This window comes from Notolepis coatsorum (assembly GCF_963971535.1).
Source record: "Notolepis coatsorum genome assembly, chromosome: 10".
Lineage (NCBI taxonomy): Eukaryota > Metazoa > Chordata > Actinopteri > Aulopiformes > Paralepididae > Notolepis > Notolepis coatsorum.
This window is the reverse complement of record NC_140174.1, coordinates 94,427,418-94,446,824: the sequence shown is the minus strand read 5'-3', so window position 1 is coordinate 94,446,824 and position 19,407 is coordinate 94,427,418. Positions and strand designations below refer to the sequence as shown.

The 19,407-nt window shown below is 44.4% G+C and overlaps 1 protein-coding gene across 1 annotated transcript in view; it reads left to right on the top strand.

Moving 5' to 3' along the window:
- Positions 1-19,407, top strand: part of cabin1 (calcineurin binding protein 1) — a 247,311-nt gene that overhangs the window by 64,258 nt on the left and 163,646 nt on the right. The window contains 4 exon segments of the mRNA XM_084323492.1: positions 3,338-3,544; positions 6,340-6,485; positions 9,189-9,450; positions 12,512-12,682. Coding sequence (XP_084179618.1) covers positions 3,338-3,544; positions 6,340-6,485; positions 9,189-9,450; positions 12,512-12,682 — 786 coding nt within the window.

The window sequence follows — 19,407 nt, the reverse complement described above, 5'->3', positions numbered from 1 at the left end:
CATCCTTCACCTCTACAATACAAAAAAATGCGTATCACTATTGCATTTGTAATATTCATAAAAACAAGCATATCATTTGTGATAAGATGCATCTGGTTCTCACACACTAGAAATCACAGAAAGCCACGTCAAACAAACACAAATAATGCAAAAACAGAACATGGCATTGCTTTAAAATGTTCTCTGTGATTGAGTTGACAAATTATATTTAAATAAATATTGTGAGTAAAATAATTATAATAAATCCTAGTTTTTGTGAACATTTTGAAAACTTCAAAAAGTTTGAAAACAAGCTGCCACACTCAACATTTCAACGTGAATTAGCTAAATAAAAAGTTTAATTATTTCCACTCCTTGCACTGAAACGTCCATAATGTAATAGTACACCTTTCCCAATGAAGTATCACTCACTGAGGTATTTGAGGTATGTGACTCGAAGAAAATCTGGGACGGAACAACAGACGGACAGACTTGTGCCTTGTCTCCACTAGCCAGGGTTTAACCATGCTTTGGCCTATCTGGCACACAGTGAGCGTCTCCATTGTCTTTAGAACCTGACCAAACCTGGTTGTACCCCGGCTGAGACGGCCACCTTTCACAACCTGGCCAGACCTGGCTGAGACTGTTGTATCATCATGGTTTAGCTAATGTACCACAGTCGAACAATTTTGAAAGATCGCCTAGCAACCAGAGAGTTTACAAGAAGTGCAATGGAGTCGCAAACCCAACCATAACATACCAGACCTGGCCATGGCTAACCCCTGCCAGGCTGAACATAGCTAATGGAGACACAAACCCAGCCATAACATAACATACCAGACCTGGCCATGGCCCCTGCCAGGCTGAACAGAGCTAATGGAGCCATGACCAAGGTCAGCTAAAAACAACACAATAAAATATTTCAATATTGTGTAGCCCTAGAGATGCAGTCCCTCAGTATACCATTATTTATTCAGACAGCACAGTGAATAGAATATAATAGAATTGAATCTTTATTGTCATTGTTGGTACAACAAAATTTAGTTTGGAACATCACCACTGGTATACAAACATAAAATATAGCATGTGCAAAATAATAATGTCAATAATAATAATAATAATAATAATAATAATAATGTCCCAATGTCCTCAATAATAATAATAATATACCATCAATGTCCCAAGTGCATTTAGTGCTAGTGCAATAAATAAATATTTCAGTGACAGTCCAGTGAGTTAATGGAAGGAGGGGGGGGGGGGGGGGGGTGTGCGTTGACTTGCAATGGATGAAATAGTGCAGCAATGCAAGTCCGGTTCACAGTTATTGTTGTAATAATGGAGAAGTGGGAGTTATGTCACCGGGGGTTGGGGGGGGGGGGGGGGGGGGGGCAAGTTGATGTTCATCGTTGAGCAGCCTGACAGCCTGACAGATAGAGGCTGTTGGTCAGTCTGCTAGTTCCGGACTGGATGGATCTATACCTTCGACCAGAGGGCAGCAGTTGAAAAAGATGGTGTGCTGGGTGGTACTGGTCCTGTAAGATGTTATTTACACGACGTAGGCAGCGGGAGGTGAAGACTGTGGAGATATCTGGGAGGCTAGCTCCAGTGATCCTCCTTGCAGCCTTGACCACTCTGTGGAGGGCCTCCTTCTCTGCCCTGGTGCAGCTGGAAAACCACACCAGTAGTCCGTACGTGAGTACACTCTCTACTGCGCAGTGGTAGAAGTTGGCCATCAGTCCCTGTGGGAGTTTAGCCCATTTAAGCTTCCTCAGATAGAAGAGGCGCTGCTGTGCTTTCCCCACAGCAGAGGTAATGTTGATCCCCCAGGACAGGTCATCAGACATCGTCACGCCCAGAAACTTAAATTTTGAAACCCTCTCCACCTCCTCATTTCCAATGAGGAGTGGAGAGTGGCTGAGGTCACCAGTCCTGCGGAAATCAATGATCATCTCCTTGGTCTTCGTGGGGTTGAGAGCAAGGTTATGACCATCGCACCACTCCACTAGTCACTCAATCTCCCTCCTGTATGAGGTCTCATCATTTCCTCTGATGAGGCCAAGTACTGTTGTGTCGTCTGCAAATTTGACTGAGGTTAGATGGAGAGGAGGAACAACAGTCGTGGGTGAAAAGTGTATAGAGAAGTGGGCTGAGTACACACCCCTGATGGGCCCCGGTGCTAATGGGCAGGGTGGGGGATGTGTGCTTGCCAATCCTGACATGTTGTGTGCGATTTGTAAGAAAGTCCAAGATCGAATTGCATAGTGTGGTGTTCAGTCCGAGTTTGTGTAGTTTACTGTGAAGCTTGTTTGGTAGAATAGTGTTGAAGGCTGAACTAAAGTCAACAAAAAGGAGTCTACCATATGTGTGCCTGTGCTCTAGATGTTCCAGCAGAGTGTGCAGCACAATGGCAATAGCATCCTCTGTTGACCTGTTCTTCCGGTAGGCAAACTGGTTGTGGTCTAATGATGGCGGTATGGAGGCTTTTATGTGTTTCATGACCAGTCTCTCAAAGCATTTTGCAACGATGGGGGTGAGTGCCACAGGTCTGTAGTCTAGGTTCAGTCCTGTGACTTTAGGTTTCTTTGGAACCGGGACTATTGTTGCTGCCTTAAGACATGCGGGAACCCAGGATGAGCCCAGAGACAGGTTGAAGATGGTGGTGAGAACTGGGGCTAATTCAGCCGCACAGTCCTTGAGCACCCGTCCCAGGACTCCATCAGGCCCCGCCTCCTTCCTTGTGTTGATGTTTCGTAGACTGAATACTCAAGGAACAGTAGCTGTTGCCTTGGTAACAACTAATGAACAATAAAGATAGCAGGGAAAGTGAGGACAGGAGGACTCGATGGGAAATCTCGAGACAGGACTTGAGTCCATGTAGTTGGATGCAGACTACCAGGAGGACGCCCCCCTTACATCTATTTAGGCTGTGTCACATGGACGGGGCTTTCCCTAAACAATGGTATCGGGGCGCAGTGCCACTATGACAACACGCTAGCGCCACCATGTGGTTTAAAAATAAATGAAGTTATATTTTTTATGCAGTGCAAGCTTGGGGCCAGTTTATAAACAGATGCATCTAATATGTGATTGCTCGGTTTTCTGTTCCTTTGTTCCACTGTGTGCGTTGGTTTTCATGTTCAACGTTCAACTATTGTGCCACCTTATACACTGTACTTAAGGTTGTTAAGTTCCAGGTTTTCTTTATTTCAAATATGTTTTGCCTCCCGGACGGTGGGCACAGACCACCCCCTAGTCACCATTCAGCACCGTCTTGTTTGAAAACCCCTGGGAAAGCCCTACGTGACGCAACATCTCCTACGGGGCACCGCGCTGAACTCTGCATGTTTCTGACCCGCAGGTGGAGCTTCTCTGGAGCAACGCCCTCTTCATGTTCCACTACTTCAAGCCCAAGACGCTGCCTGAGTTCGACAGCTACAAGACCAGCACGGTGTCTGCCGAGCTGGCCAACCTGCTGAGACGGTTCTCTGGCATCGCATCCCCCAGCGACACACCCACCCTCACCATGGACGAGGTGGCGGCCTACACTGAGGGCACGGCCGTGAAGGTCAGTCAGTCGGAGGAGGAGGTCCGTGGGGTCATGAGTCAGGAGGAGGAGGAGGAGGAGGAGGTCCGTGGTGTCATGAGTCAGGAGGAGGTCCGTGGTGTCATGAGTCAGGAGGAGGAGGAGGAGGAGGTCCGTGGTGTCATGAGTCAGGAGGAGGAGGAGGTCTGTGGTGTCATGAGTCAGGAGGAGGAGGTCCGTGATGTCATGAGTCAGGAGGAGGAGGAGGAGGAGGAGGAGGAGGAGGAGGTCCGTGATGTCATGAGTCAGGAGGAGGAGGAGGTCTGTGGTGTCATGAGTCATGAGTCAGGAGGAGGAGGAGGATTTTTTTTTTTTTTTTTTTTTTTTTTTAATAATATATATACATTTCTATAGAAATGATGTCCGATATTATCGGCCGATATCGGCATTAAAATGTGATATCGGTTGATATCGGAAATTAAGAGTTGGACGATATCGGTATCGGTAAAAAAGCCAATATCGAGCAGCCCTATTTCAAATGTATTGTCATTATACAGCAATTACAGTACAACGAAAATAAATTTGGCATCCAACCAGAGTGTTCATATACAATGTATAGGTGATTAAACTGGGTATAAAATATATAAATTAGTACTACTGAGGTCTGAGTATATTATTATTGTTATTATTATTAATATGTATGACTTATTGTATTAATTTCTAGTGCTTTTGTATGAATCTCTAGTGCTTTTACAATGTGTCACCAATGCAAGTGCTTGGGTTCGTACGGGTGCTGGAAAGTCTTGAAAATGCTTGTATTTCAATGTGGTGTTTTCAAGGTTTGAAAAGAGCTTGAATTGTGTATAAAGTGCTGGAAAGTTATTGAAATTGTAATTGCACTGTATATACTTTCATAATAAATCGCTATCTGACTGAATAGTTAGGTTTTTAGAAATAAAAGAATCTATAAAAGAATCGCCTTTCACGCAAAATGAAGAGTCCTCTCTCGAGCCTCGCCACTCGCGTGCCCGCCCCGCCAACGGCACCCCCCGCCCCTCCTGAAAGCTTGCTTTAATCCCAGTAACGTTAGCGAGCTCACGTTAGCAAGCTTCTTGTTTAATTTTTTAAGATGTTAGCAAGCTAGTGAGCTAGCGTTGCTACAGATGGCTATGTTTATTTTTCATGTTGACAACGACAAGCGACACCGTATATTAACACATTGGGCGCCATGGGTTATATCCATCAATATAGCCAGTCTGCCATCGTTGAAAGCCTATGGAGATGTTTACCTTCTTTGCAGGGCTATAACTTTTTAAATTGTATTGCTATATTGACATTACTATGGCCCATTCAACATCGATTATCTATCGTTCAGGATGTGGGAACGTTATATTTTTTCATTCATACATTGTTGTGTTACTAGCGTCGAGAATATAAGTATGTTTTTAATCTTTTCTGCTGTAATTCCAAAAACAGTAGTTATAGGCCCTGAAGCATATAGATTATCGATTGGCGTTTCTTTCCTATACACGCTATATTAAAAAATTCAACAGGCTGAAATTAACGTTAGTGTCCTCTTACCGTGTGCTGATGAGACTGGAGGAGAAAGATCCCAATTATTTGACGCCGATCTCCTACATCCATTTCCGGTTTGTATGGCGCAATAAACGCCAAAATCATATCGATTATTGCGTTATGGAAGCGATCCAAATGCACTATAGTGTTTGTCTGGAGTCCCGTAACAAGATGTGACTGCCGGAGGGATTTCCTCGACGCACCGATCGGCACTTCCGGTTTCGGCGAGAGTGCCCGACCATCCACCAGGCGGCGGTGTTGAGGCGTTGCAATCTCATACAGGGTCCCGCTGGAGTCCGGAGGTTGGCTGGATGAATTATGAATGCCATGGCGAAAAATGTACATATTGATCCCAAAAACGGCGTACGCCGTTGTTGGCGTTCAACACATGGCGGGCTAAAACTGCGTAAGTCGTTTTTTGGCGACCAATGTGTTAATAAATTCACTGCTCCGCTCTGATAAACGGACTCTTCGGTCAGAGCGTCCATTCTGCACAACTTGAGTGCGCTCGCTCTGACACACTGAAAGCCAATTTACCTTCAAACAAGTTTTGTTTAGGTAATGCCATTATGCATCGGCGCTGTGACCAACATGGCTAACAAGCAAATCAATTCTTTCTATTTTAAGGAATGTTCTGTAGGATATGTCGGCAACATAAGAAGCCAGGCAGCTACTAGGGGTAGCTGTTTGTGTGAAATAACAAGAGAGGAGACTAGAACGTGCATCAACTGACTGTGCGTCTGTATTGCAACCAATAACATGGGCATCATATAGCTTACATCCTGGTCCCTGCTGGGACGTACCAACTGAACACCATTGTGGGGGGTTATATAAAAATCCTAGATTGATTTGATGTTGTATACATTTTAAGGCTCAATGAGCTGATTGATTGCCTACCTCAAAGACTGTTCTCTTATTTTGCACATTTTCAGTAAATATTTGATTGAAATTGAAGTTTTATCTGGTGATTATTTGAGTGATTTCATATTGGCTCAGCCAGGTTATATAGGATGCAAAGTCTACATCATTTTGGTTGTTTATAGCACAATAACATCTGATTTAATGTGATGGAAGAAGTAAAATTATAATTTTGAGTAAATATTTAATTTACCACAGCCTCATAAGATGCTGGAAAAGCTTGAAAATGTACCTTGAAAAAGCTTGAAAAGTGCTTGAATTTTGCTTTGGAAAAGGTGTAAGAACCCTGTTTGGATTGCGTTGTGAAAAGATGCTGTAAGCCGGTTTTGTCTTATTCTTAAAAGGTCCCCAGCCTTCCTGAGGGTGGAGCCCCGGCTCCTCCAATCATCAACGAGATCTTCTACCTGCTGGCCGACTACCACTTCAAGAACAAGGAGCAGTCCAAGGCTATCAAGTTCTACATGCACGACATCTGCGTTTGTCCCAACAGGTTGGCATGGATACCTTCTGTCTGTACGCCTGCTAAATACTTAGAACCACTTACTTCTATTTCTTTTTACAAATTTAAGATGAGATATTCCTTTATTGATCCACTTGGGGAAATTCAGGCATCATAGCAGCATGGGGGAGGGGAGGTACAGGTACATGTGATAGTAGGAGACATGTAATATACAATGTACAGGTGATTTAAACTGGGTATAAAATATATAAATTAGTACTACTGAGTAATGGTGGTTCCTTCCTGACGGGCAGACCCCAGGTGGTGAGAGCGGGCAACTGCACCAACTCATTCATCACTCTCAACATAGGGGCCCCCCAGGGCTGTGTTCTGAGTCCCCTCCTCTACTCCCTGTACACACATGACGCGTGGCACAGCGGAACAACAACACAATCATCAAATTTGCTGACGACACAGTAGTGGTGGGCCTGATCTCTGCAAACGACGAGAGGGCCTACCTGGAGGAGGTTAAGGTTCTAGCGGGATGGTGTCAAGAGAACTGCCTCTCCCTGAACGTCAGCAAAACAAAGGAGATGATTGTGGACTTTAGGAGGTCGGTGGTCAGGGACTACAGCCCCCTCAGCATCGATGGGGCACCGGTTGAGAGAGTGAACAGTTTTAAGTACCTCGGAGTCCACATATCCGAGGACTTGACATGGACCACACACATTGACAGTGTTATCAACAAGGCACGACAACGCCTCTACTTCCTTAGGCGCTTAAGGAAGTTCAATGTGAGTCAGAAGATCCTCAAGAACTTCTACTCATGCACAATAGAGAGCATCCTGACTGGCAATATCACCTCCTGGTTTGGGAATAGCACTGCACAAGACCGTAGCAGACTACAGAGAGTGGCCTGTTCAGCCGAACGCACAATTGGAGGGGGGCTTCCCTCTCCAAGGCATTTACAACAAGCGGTGCATGGGCAAGGCGAAGAGAATAATCAAAGACTCCAGCCACCCAAACAACTGCCTCTTTGAACTGCTGCGGTCAGGCAAGCGATACCGGAGTCTCATGGCAAGCACAGAGAGACTCAGAAGGAGCTTCTATCCCCAGGCCATCAGGATGCTCAACGAACAATAACACTATGTAACAACCATCAAATGCACTCACAGCACACACATCCACACACTCACTTTAAACAAACAACTCACTGCTGCACCCACTTTACCCACTTTAGAACACCTAAACACACTTTATATTTATTGGCAAAGAATTTGCACTACAACCCATACCTCATTACACCTTACTGTAAATTGTACCTAAATTGTACCTCATCCCATTTCTGCATTGTACTGTATAGTATATAGTATATTGTATTGTAACTCAGTTAATTTTCTACTCTGCATTGTACATTGTATATATGTATATATTGAACACTTTGTCTACGTACTTGACTTCTATTTTATACTTACTATACTTATCTATTTTTATCTAGCACAATCTCTGGAGCAAAACAGAAAGAAGCATTTTATATAAAAGTATTCTGTACTTCTGTATGACAACTAATAAAGAAACTTGAACATGTTAATCGAATGTGCAGCTCAATAAATGAGTTAGAATATCAGGGAAAAGTCCATTTATTTCGCCGCATTGATGCAGTAATTTGTGCAAAAGGAGCCCCAACTAAGTACTGAGTGAACATACTTTTCAGTAGGCTGACATTTCTATATTAAATATATATATTTTTTGATTAGTCTTATGTAATATAAAAAAAAAATGTCAACTGCAAAGTAAAACTTTGTCGACATGTTTTATCTAATAAAATAAAGTTCAGTTTGTTCATCTCACTTCAAAATGTTTTATTGCAGAACATGGTATTTTCTCAAGCAGACAGATGTAAACACTGTAATCTGTGTTGCATGTACCTGAAACTGAACTGTTTGTATTACAGTCATATTCCAACTTAACTGAATGCACGTGTGTGTGTCGACTACTGTAATATTACAGGTATTGAAATGAACAATGCAACTTCCTTATACAAAAAAAAGATATACAAAAATCGTTATTTAAAAAAGAAATTATAATAATTATGAATAATTAAATATCGATACTTGGCGTCCCTGTATCGATACAGTATCGCTACGCAAAGTATTGCGATACTACTACGTATCGATTTTTTCCCCCCACCCCTAGCAGTGATACAGGTATAAAGAGACTATGGTAGTAAGTCATACTGGCCAGCAGCGAAACTAGTAGGGGTAGGTAAGGGATGTAATGGGAAATATTAAAGGACTAAACGATGAGCCGTTTACAAATCATTCTGAGTCATTATTAATAATAATAGGAACGTTTATTTCACCGTGGCCACAATGAAAGGACAGTTTATAGTCAGAGACAACATATTAACACATTAGCGTCTGGCCATAGACTGACCCAGAGTTCTGTTCAGACATGTTAAATACACAGTTGTCAGACGTAACATAATATCAGATATGATGATGAAGGTAAACAAAAATGGTTCTCAGTCGCTGGAAGCAACAACAATTTTGTTATGGCTGGGGAGATGTTGGAGTCTTCTTAAAGAGACATACACACATTAACCAGTCAAGCTGGTCACACTGAAAGTCACGCTGTATAACATGATATCTCAACACATCTATAAGGACATGATAATATATTCCACGACAGGGATATGTACAGATACTACTGTTACATGTTACCACCACCACTACTGTTCTCATCGTCCACCAGGTTCGACTCCTGGGCGGGCATGGCGCTGGCGCGGGCCAGCCGCATCCAGGACAAGCTGAACTCCAACGAGCTGAAGAGCGACGGTCCCATCTGGAAGCACTCCCAGGCGGTGCTCACCTGCTTCAAGCGGGCCCTGGAGATCAACGCCTCCAACCTGTCCCTGTGGATCGAGTACGGCACCATGTCCTACGCCCTGCACTCCTTCGCCTCCCGGCAGCTAAAGCAGTGGCGCAGTGAGCTGCCCCCGGAGGTGGTCAAACAGGTAGGACTGGCCGATGCTCCCCTCTAGCCCCCGCCTGTCTGTCCCCCGCCTGTCTGTCCCTCTCCTGTCTGTCCCCCTCCTGTCTATCCCCCGCCTGTCTCCCCCTCCTGTCTGTCCCCCTCCCGTCTGTCCCCCTCCCGTCTGTCCCCCTCCTGTCTGTCCCCCTCCTGTCTAAAATGGGGGACCCTGATGGAAACAAGACAAACGTCTTTCTCAGGTCTGCATCCCCTTAACAATTGTATGTATTGAGCCGTACTGTATTGTACCCATTCTGCAATCTGTTAAATAAAGTTTTCATTCATTCATTCATCCCTCCTGTCTATCCCCCTCCTGTCTATCCCCCTCCTGTCTGTCCCCCTCCTGTCTGTCCCCCTCCTGTCTGTCCCCCTCCTGTCTGTCCCCCTCCTGTCTGTCCCCCTCCTGTCTATCTCCCTCCTGTCTATCTCCCTCCTGTCTATCTCCCTCCTGTATCTCCCTCCTGTCTGTCTCCCTCCTGTCTATCTCCCTCCTGTCTATCTCCCTCCTGTCTATCTCTCTCCTGTCTATCTCCCTCCTGTCTATCTCCCTCCTGTCTGTCCCCCTCCTGTCTATCCCCCTCCTGTCTATCTCCCTCCTGTCTGTCCCCCTCCTGTCTATCTCCCTCCTGTCTGTCCCCCTCCTGTCTGTCCCCCTCCTGTCTGTCTCCCTCCTGTCTATCTCTCTCCTGTCTGTCCCCCTCCTGTCTATCTCCCTCCTGTCTGTCTCCCTCCTGTCTATCCCCCTCCTGTCTATCTCCCTCCTGTCTATCTCCCTCCTGTCTGTCCCCCTCCTGTCTGTCTCCCTCCTGTCTATCCCCCTCCTGTCTGTCTCCCTCCTGTCTATCCCCCTCCTGTCTATCTCCCTCCTGTCTATCTCCCTCCTGTCTATCCCCCTCCTGTCTATCTCCCTCCTGTCTGTCTCCCTCCTGTCTGTCCCCCTCCTGTCTGTCTCCCTCCTGTCTATCTCCCTCCTGTCTATCTCCCTCCTGTCTATCCCCCTCCTGTCTATCCCCCTCCTGTCTATCCCCCTCCTGTCTATCCCCCTCCTGTCTATCCCCCTCCTGTCTGTCCCCCTCCTGTCTATCTCCCTCCTGTCTGTCCCCCTCCTGTCCCACACGCGTGTAGCTTAATCCCAGCGGAAGAGTGCAAGAGCGCTTCCGCATTCTTCGCCATACGCTAGTACGGTAATGCGCATTTCCTTTTCCTTCGCCCAGGTGCTCGCGCGCGCATGAGATCCCCGCTTGGTTCGACGCTTTGGTTCATATTAATCACATATTAACACGCTTTGGTTCATATTAATCACATATTAACGCTAACGCGCCATATTAGCACACATATATACACGCGATGGACGCAGCAGGCGATCATATTAATCACATATTAACACGCTTTGGTTCATATTAATCACATATTAACGCTAACGCGCCATATTAGCACACATATATACACGCGATGGACGCAGCAGGCGATCATATTAATCACATTAACACGCTTTGGTTCATATTAATCACATATTAACGCTAACGCGCCATATTAGCACACATATATACACGCGATGGACGCAGCAGAGCTTGCGGCATTATGTAGCCGTAATCCCCGATGTTTTTCATTCCACGCTTAGCTCAACTGGTATGCCGCCGTGCTGTGGATCCTGCGGTCCGTTGGTGACAAGTTCGATTCCCTTCAATTTTTTTTTATTTATTTTTTTTAACGTGCATTCTTTCGCCGGTTAAGTTTAGGCATGTTAACTTTAAGCATTGTTTCGGAGTTGGTTATGGTTAAGGTTAGGCATTGTTTCGGAGTTGGTTAAGGTTAGAAGGGTTAAGTTTAGGCGCTGTTAAGGAGCTGGTTAAGGTTAGAGTTTGTCTTAGAGAATGGCAATAGACCGCCTATTTCCGCACTGCCGTCGCGTCGCGATAATATACATGTATTCCATAATATGTAAAGTACAGTTGACAGCTGCGTTGTGTTAACGTTACAATGTACAGGGAAATAACATTATGTGGTCCTCGTTTGGATAATATGTAAAGTACAGTTGATAGCTGCGTTGTGTTACGTTGCAATGTACGCGGAAATGCTGCGTTGTGTTGCAATGTACTACATGCATTCCATTTCGGCGTCTGAGCGGGGGGAAAGAAAATGCGCATTTGGAGGGCGTTACCGCGGCCAATCAGGGCAAAATGCGGAAGCGCTCTTGCACTCTTCCGCTGGGATTAAGCTACACACGTCCCACACCTCTGTATCTGGCTGCCATCATGGAGAACCCCTACCACCCCCTCTACGACGAGCTAGTCAAGATGAGAAGCTCGTTCAGCCACAGACTCATACCCCCCCCGACACTCAACTAACCGCCTCGGACAGTCCTTCATACCAGCGGCCATCAGGCTCCACAACAGGGGGCAGCGACTGCTGCCAGACATTGACCTGGGACTAATAGGAACCCAAGGAGGACAATATCCACCTTATGTGGATACTGTGATACTGTGAATAATGTATATTTCAGTGGATACTGGGATAATGTGAATAATATATATTTCAGTAGATAGTAAATTATAACACTACCTTATGCATACTGCACCTTATGTGACACTGTGAATACTGTGAATATATTTTTCAGCTAGTTAGATAGTAAATTATATTGACCTATTTGTTTACACTGCTTGTGTTGTTTTTACTACCTGTACCCCCCCCCCCCCCCCCCCCCCCCCATGCTGCTATGATGCCTGAATTTCCCCAAGCGGATCAATAAAGGAATATCTTATCTTATCTTGCTCCCCCCCTACACCTCTGGATCTGAACGTCTTGCTCCCCCCCTACACCTCTGTATCTGAACGTCTTGCTCCCCCCCTACACCTCTGGATCTGAACGTCTTGCTCCCCCCCTACACCTCTGTAAGCTACATAAGTTAGATGTCATGTCCCGTCACTTCTGGTCACTACAGTGTGCGAGTTCACCGCTGAGTAAATTGATCCGTCTGCTTGAGTTAGATCCCCCGTGACAACTCCCTTATTTCTTTCTGCGTGCGTGTGTGTGCGTTACATCAGATGGAGGAGAGGAGAGACTGCATGCTTGAGACGGCCTCACAGTGTTTCCAGGGGGCGTCCCGCTGCGAGGGGGACAGCGATGAAGAGGAGTGGCTTATCCACTACATGCTGGGGAAGATCGCGGAGAAACGCAAGCAGCCTCCACGGGAGTACATGCAGCTCTTCAAGCAGGTACGACTCCGCGCAATGAACCATATAGTCATCAGAACGGAAGGCGCTGGAGACACGGATCATCTTTAGAAAGATATTTAAAATAAAATACAAAAGAAAGATATTTAATAGGGTGCAAAGAAAATCACTAACTAGCAACGAACAGGCTTCCAATTGTGGGAAGGGTCCTAATGCCATGTGTCACTCTCTCAAGAAGACACGTTTGTGTTGAAAGATGATCCGTGTGCTTCAGCGCCTTCCTTTTAACAGCACTAGATAACTCCACTGTTATCTAGTGCCACCTGAGATTCATCTGTGGTTCCTGGTGCGTTTCATAACCCGCCAGGGGGGCGACAGTGGCTCAGGAGGTAGAGCGGTCATCTGGTAATCGGAGGGTTCCCGGTTCCTTCCCGGGCAGCGTGTCGGAAGTGTCCTTGAGCAAGACACTTAACCCCTAACTGCTCCCGATGAGCTGGTTGGCACTTTACATGATTGCCTTCACTGTCGGTGTGTGAATGTGTGAGTGAATGGGTGAATGTGAGGCATAAATTGTAAAGCGCTTTGGATAAAAGCTCTTATATAAATGCAGTCCATTTACCATTGTGGTCATGAGCTCATCATTCACATCAACGAATAGGGATGCAGCAGCACCGACGTCACCCTTTTGCTGCTTGAATACAGAGTCCTAAAGATCCAGTACAATTGAATTCAGTCATAAATTTCTTATTGTGGAGTGTGGACTGATAATGTCATGAGTATAATCTTTTCACCTTCAGATGCATCATTTGATTTGTTGTGCTCTCAGTAGGCTGAGGGGTGTGGCCTTCTGTTCACTAGACACTATATATGTTTAACTCTCAGTAGGCTGAGGGGGCGTGGCCTTCTGTTCACTAGACACTATATATGTTTAACTCTCAGTAGACTGAGGGGGCGTGGCCTTCTGTTCACTAGACACTAGATGTTTAACTCTCAGTAGGCTGAGGGGGCGTGGCCTTCTGTTCACTAGACACTAGATGTTTAACTCTCAGTAGACTGAGGGGGCGTGGCCTTCTGTTCACTAGACACTAGATGTTTAACTCTCAGTAGGCTGAGGGGGTGTGGCCTTATGTTCACTAGACACGATAGATGTTTAACTCTCAGTAAACTGAGGGGGCGTGGCCTTCTGTTCACTAGACACGATAGATGTTTAACTCTCAGTAGACTGAGGGGGCGTGGCCTTCTGTTCACTAGACACTATGTTTAACTAAGTAGACTGAGGGGGCGTGGCCTTCTGTTCACTAGACAGTATAGATGTTTAACTCTCAGTAGACTGAGGGGGCGTGACCTTCTGTTCACTAGACACGATAGATGTTTAACTCTCAGTAGATTGAGGGGGCGTGACCTTCTGTTCACTAGACACGATAGATGTTTAACTCTCAGTAGACTGAGGGGGCGTGGCCTTCTGTTCACTAGACACTATAGATGTTTAACTCTCTGTAGACTGAGGGGGCGTGGCCTTCTGTTCACTATACACTATAGATGTTTAACTCTTCAGTATACTGAGGGGGCGTGGCCTTCTGTTCACTAGACACTATATGTTTAACTCAGTAGACTGAGGGGGCGTGGCCTTCTGTTCACTAGACACTATAGATGTTTAACTCTCAGTAGACTGAGGGGGCGTGACCTTCTGTTCACTAGACAGTATATATGTTTAACTCTCAGTAGACTGAGGGGTGTGGCCTTCTGTTCACTAGACACTATAGATGTTTAACTCTCAGTAGACTGAGGGGGCGTGGCCTTCTGTTCACTAGACAGTATATATGTTTAACTCTCAGTAGTCTGAGGGGGCGTGGCCTTCTGTTCACTAGACACTATAGTAGATGTTTAACTCTCAGTAGACTGAGGGGGCGTGACCTTCTGTTCACTAGACAGTATATATGTTTAACTCTCAGTAGACTGAGGGGGCGTGGCCTTCTGTTCACTAGACACTATAGATGTTTAACTCTCAGTAGACTGAGGGGGCGTGGCCTTCTGTTCACTAGACAGTATATATGTTTAACTCTCAGTAGACTGAGGGGTGTGGCCTTCTGTTCACTAGACACTATAGATATTTAACTCAGTAGATTGAGGGGTGTGGCCTTCTGTTCACTAGACACTATAGATGTTTAACTCTCAGTAGACTGAGGGGGCGTGGCCTTCTGTTCACTAGACAGTATATATGTTTAACTCTCAGTAGTCTGAGGGGGCGTGGCCTTCTGTTCACTAGACACTATAGTAGATGTTTAACTCTCAGTAGACTGAGGGGGCGTGACCTTCTGTTCACTAGACAGTATATATGTTTAACTCTCAGTAGTCTGAGGGGGCGTGGCCTTCTGTTCACTAGACACTATAGATGTTTAACTCTCAGTAGACTGAGGGGGCGTGTGATCTTCTGTTCACTAGACAGTATATATGTTTAACTCTCAGTAGACTGAGGGGTGTGGCCTTCTGTTCACTAGACACTATAGATGTTTAACTCAGTAGATTGAGGGGGCGTGGCCTTCTGTTCACTAGACACTATAGATGTTTAACTCAGTAGATTGAGGGGGCGTGGCCTTCTGTTCACTAGACACTATAGATGCTTTTGATTGTTAAGCACTCTGTCTCCACTGTCCGCTCAGTCCTCTCACTCAGCTAGATGTGACTGATGGGCCCGTCAGACATAGTGGGATTGACTGATGGGCCAATCAGAGTAACCCGAGAATATTATATAATATCTTCAAGGAAGCAGATTGGATACGTGAAATGGCTTGATTTTGTTGTTATCCAGGGGGATAGAGATCAAAGGGATTTAGTCATCATTTCAACAACAACAGCTTGTGGGTAATCTTACATCCACAAACAAAATTGTCATTGTACTGAATCTTAAGTATCTGTGAACACTGAATACTGATCCCATCTGATCTGTGTCGAAACAGGCCATTCGTTTGCGGTCAATGGACAAAAGCGATTGAGATATAACAAATTTCTCACCATTAGAGAGACGCATGCTTCATGTGTGAGAAGATGTGTAAAATCTTCCAAACTGTACAACCAGTGTTACATAAGTTACCTACAGAAAGGAAGCCCACTCACCCTCCCACGCCCACGCCACAGGATTTCCACTCCAGAAGATTGGTGCCGGTCCACGTGTCTGGAAAGATTTCAAGGTCCCGGAAAAATGAGAGAAATTCCGGTTAAATATGATCTGTGTTGTTTATTGAACTTATTGCAATAAGGTTATACCAGATCGGATCAAAACAGTCACAGTTACCATTTGTAATAATTAATGTTACATTTCCTCCAGTCTGTCTGCACTGCAGCAGCCCTGCCCACTCATTGAACGGCAGATTTCTTGAGAAAAGTGTTTTGGTACAGCCACAAATGTACTGTCATTATACAGCACAAGTACAGTACAATGAAGAGAATATATATATGGTATATACAGCATTATTGTACATGCTATCATACAGAGCTATGGGTTATATGCAGGTGTACAAGTAAGTATATAGGATTATATGCGGTAAATATGCAGAGTATACTATATGGGTAGACTTATCAATTATCAATAGTCTATGAAGGCTACGTGAAGTCGGCGAAATGTTGTTGGCACAATTTGGAAATGAACTAACACAAACCATTGTTTTTAATAAGCTATGCTGTATTCCAACACAAAAAACATGTCTCATCATGGAGGTTCTCTCCATAGAATCCTCCTTACGCTCTCATGCTACAGCTTTTCTGCTGCTCACATTTTAAATGTTTATTTATGTCCACATGAACAGAAGTACAAGGAGGCCTCATACAAAGGACATAAACACTGCCAGTGCAGTCAGAAATTATGAAAGAACAGCCAGGTACAAGGTGCATGGACGGCAGAATCATGGGAAAAGGAAACAACGCCTCCTCCAAATTGAGCGGCTTCCTATAATTGCTGATACTGAGCAGTACCTGGCTAACTGCTTGGCCTTCCTTTTGGGGAGACCGGCTATTTGTAGGCCCCTCACAACCAACTTGTGCACATGCCCTAGGCTGCCAAAGATAAAAACTAGGAGTTTACATCTGTAGCCTAGCTGTGAGATGGTCTGCTGTAGCTGTTGGTATTTCAGCATTTTGGTTAGAAAGGCTTCTTCTAAGCTGTAATCAAAAGTACAGCCAACCTCAAGAATGGACACCTCCCTAAGGTGTTCATTTACAACAAATACATCAGGGGTGTTAGCTGTAATATTAGAGAACACAGAATCATCATTGCACAGGTTGAACATGCTTGGCTTCACAGTAGAATGCTTAAACAGCGTGATGGAGCACCTAAAAATAGAAGAGATATCTTTTGCTACTGTTAAGAGCTACAGGTAGTCTCTATATATCTCAATCACCTACTCGAGATATAAACCCGTGGCCGCTCGATATCCCCCGGCGAGGTGCTAAACTCGCCAAGTTCTCGAGTCAATTACTATTTCTGTCTAGATTACTTCAAGTCACTGGTCTAGTTATATCCAGTTGATATGAAATGTAATCATGAAGAGTTGTTAATCTCTTCTTGTTTGTAATAAACCTAATGTATGTCTAGGAGAACTCTTATAGACTATAATAACAATTATATTATTATTATTATTATTATTATTATTACCATCATAATTTTACGAAAGGGCTTGTAATACTGCTCATTTGAAAGCTTGGTTGTATTACTACTTTGTTAATAAGTATTACCACTGTACTAACACGTAATCATTGTTTGCACGCCCCAGTACCTCCTGTCCTCCTCTCCTCCTCCGCCAGCGGGACCGACCATCCAATCCTGCAGTGATTTAGACGATCGATTTCCCACATAACTCGACAGAGTCCGTCGGACACAGAGATACCGGAACCCGCAAACAACAAACATTGCCATGTATATTATTTATACAGTACATAGCATATATATATATATAATATATATCTTTTAGCTGAAAAGCATTAACCAGTCAATTGATTCAACCTGTATTAGGTTACAGTACATTCATAGTCACCCTCCATAGGAAATCAGGGCGTCGGCTGGCATCGAGGCACATTGCTGGCAGAAATCAGTCCAAGGATTCAAAAGATATTATAAAAAGCTGTTTTTATTTAGAAAGGTACAAAAAAGGACTGTATTGGAAATATCCATTACAGTTTAAAAGATTATATAAAACAAATCATCTTATCTCTAAGATCGCAATAGCCTGACACGGCTTGTGCCTGCCATGGAAAACTCTGAAATTCTGGTCTCTCGAATGGGAGCAGTCATTTTTATATCATGTCAAGACCTCTGTTCTATTGGCCCAAAAACAGTGATATCACTGTGATGTCATTTCACTAGCCAACCAACGTACAATATATAGTAAGGATGGACTCCTCCCCTTCTAGTCGTTACATCTACTGGAGAAGTAACAGATTACCTTGTGTTGGTAAATCCCTATCTGTTACTAACAGGATACCAGAGGCCCCAAGGTTGTCTTTACATTCCTTAGTGGCCAAACAGTATTGAAGTGAAAGCAATTCACACTTCTTGCATGAGTATATAGTACATAGCCCAACACATACTACAGATATATACAGATACACATACATGTATAATACAGTACATATATATATAGTACATACAGTATATACATATATATACACATACTTGTACCAATCATTGGTTATATGTCTACTCTATGCTGGACAGGCAAGGGTTAACATGTGTGCCAACCTGCTGTTTTTCATTGTGCAGAGCAGCATGCAGGCGCTGTCTCTATGGCCGCATTCCTAAGGGTAACTCCTTACTGCATGTTGGGCAGAAGAGAATGGCCTGTGTACACTTGTGAATACAAAGTGAAGTGAATACACTTCCTGCATTATAAGTGTATAAAGAGTATCCAGGTCATATACATAGCTCCAATCATATATAAGAACAGGATGTCATAATAACCAGTGTCACTAGTTGACTTGTGGCACTTAACATGTGTTTACACATAACGTGTTTCTTCTCAATTCCTTTCTGACTGGGCATTACCAGCCAGAATACATATCACATCTAGACACCTATAGTAACATATGCCTAGATTTAAAACAAATATATACAATAAACCTATTGTATTGATTCCATTGATTCCAATGATTCCATTCTCCAGGATCACGCAAGATATTGTAGTGTACACAAGTTACTGTTCCGGAGTCCACAGTCCATATTTCTCACAGTTTTACACAAGTGGGAGGAAGAATCTACAGACTTTCCTCATAATCATATATAAGAACAGGATGTCATAATAACCAGTGTCACTAGTTGGCTGTGACACTTTACACCCCCTCTGTCATCCTGGTCGGTCATTTTCCATTGTCTTAATAGCGTCGGTACTGGGGGACGAGATGACGATTGCGGGGTCATGTGGCTGTGACTCTCCACAGCTACCTACCTGGGTTCCATCCTAGAGGCAAATCTTTCCTGTGACAAAATGGCATTCAATGTAATAAAAAAAGTCAACCAATGAACTAGATTCTTGTACCGGATCTCTTCTCTGGTAAACAAGAATACCCTGAAGACTCTGGCAGGAGCACTCATTCAAGGGTACTACGACTATGCGTGCACCTCATGGTACCAAAGCACCTCAAAGGCGCTTAAAACAAAATTACAAACATCACAAAACAAACTGGTCAGACTACTACTTGACCTTACCCCCAGAACCCACCTCACCCCTGCCCACTTTGACAACCTAGGATGGCTTAGAGTAGACGACAGAGTACAGCAA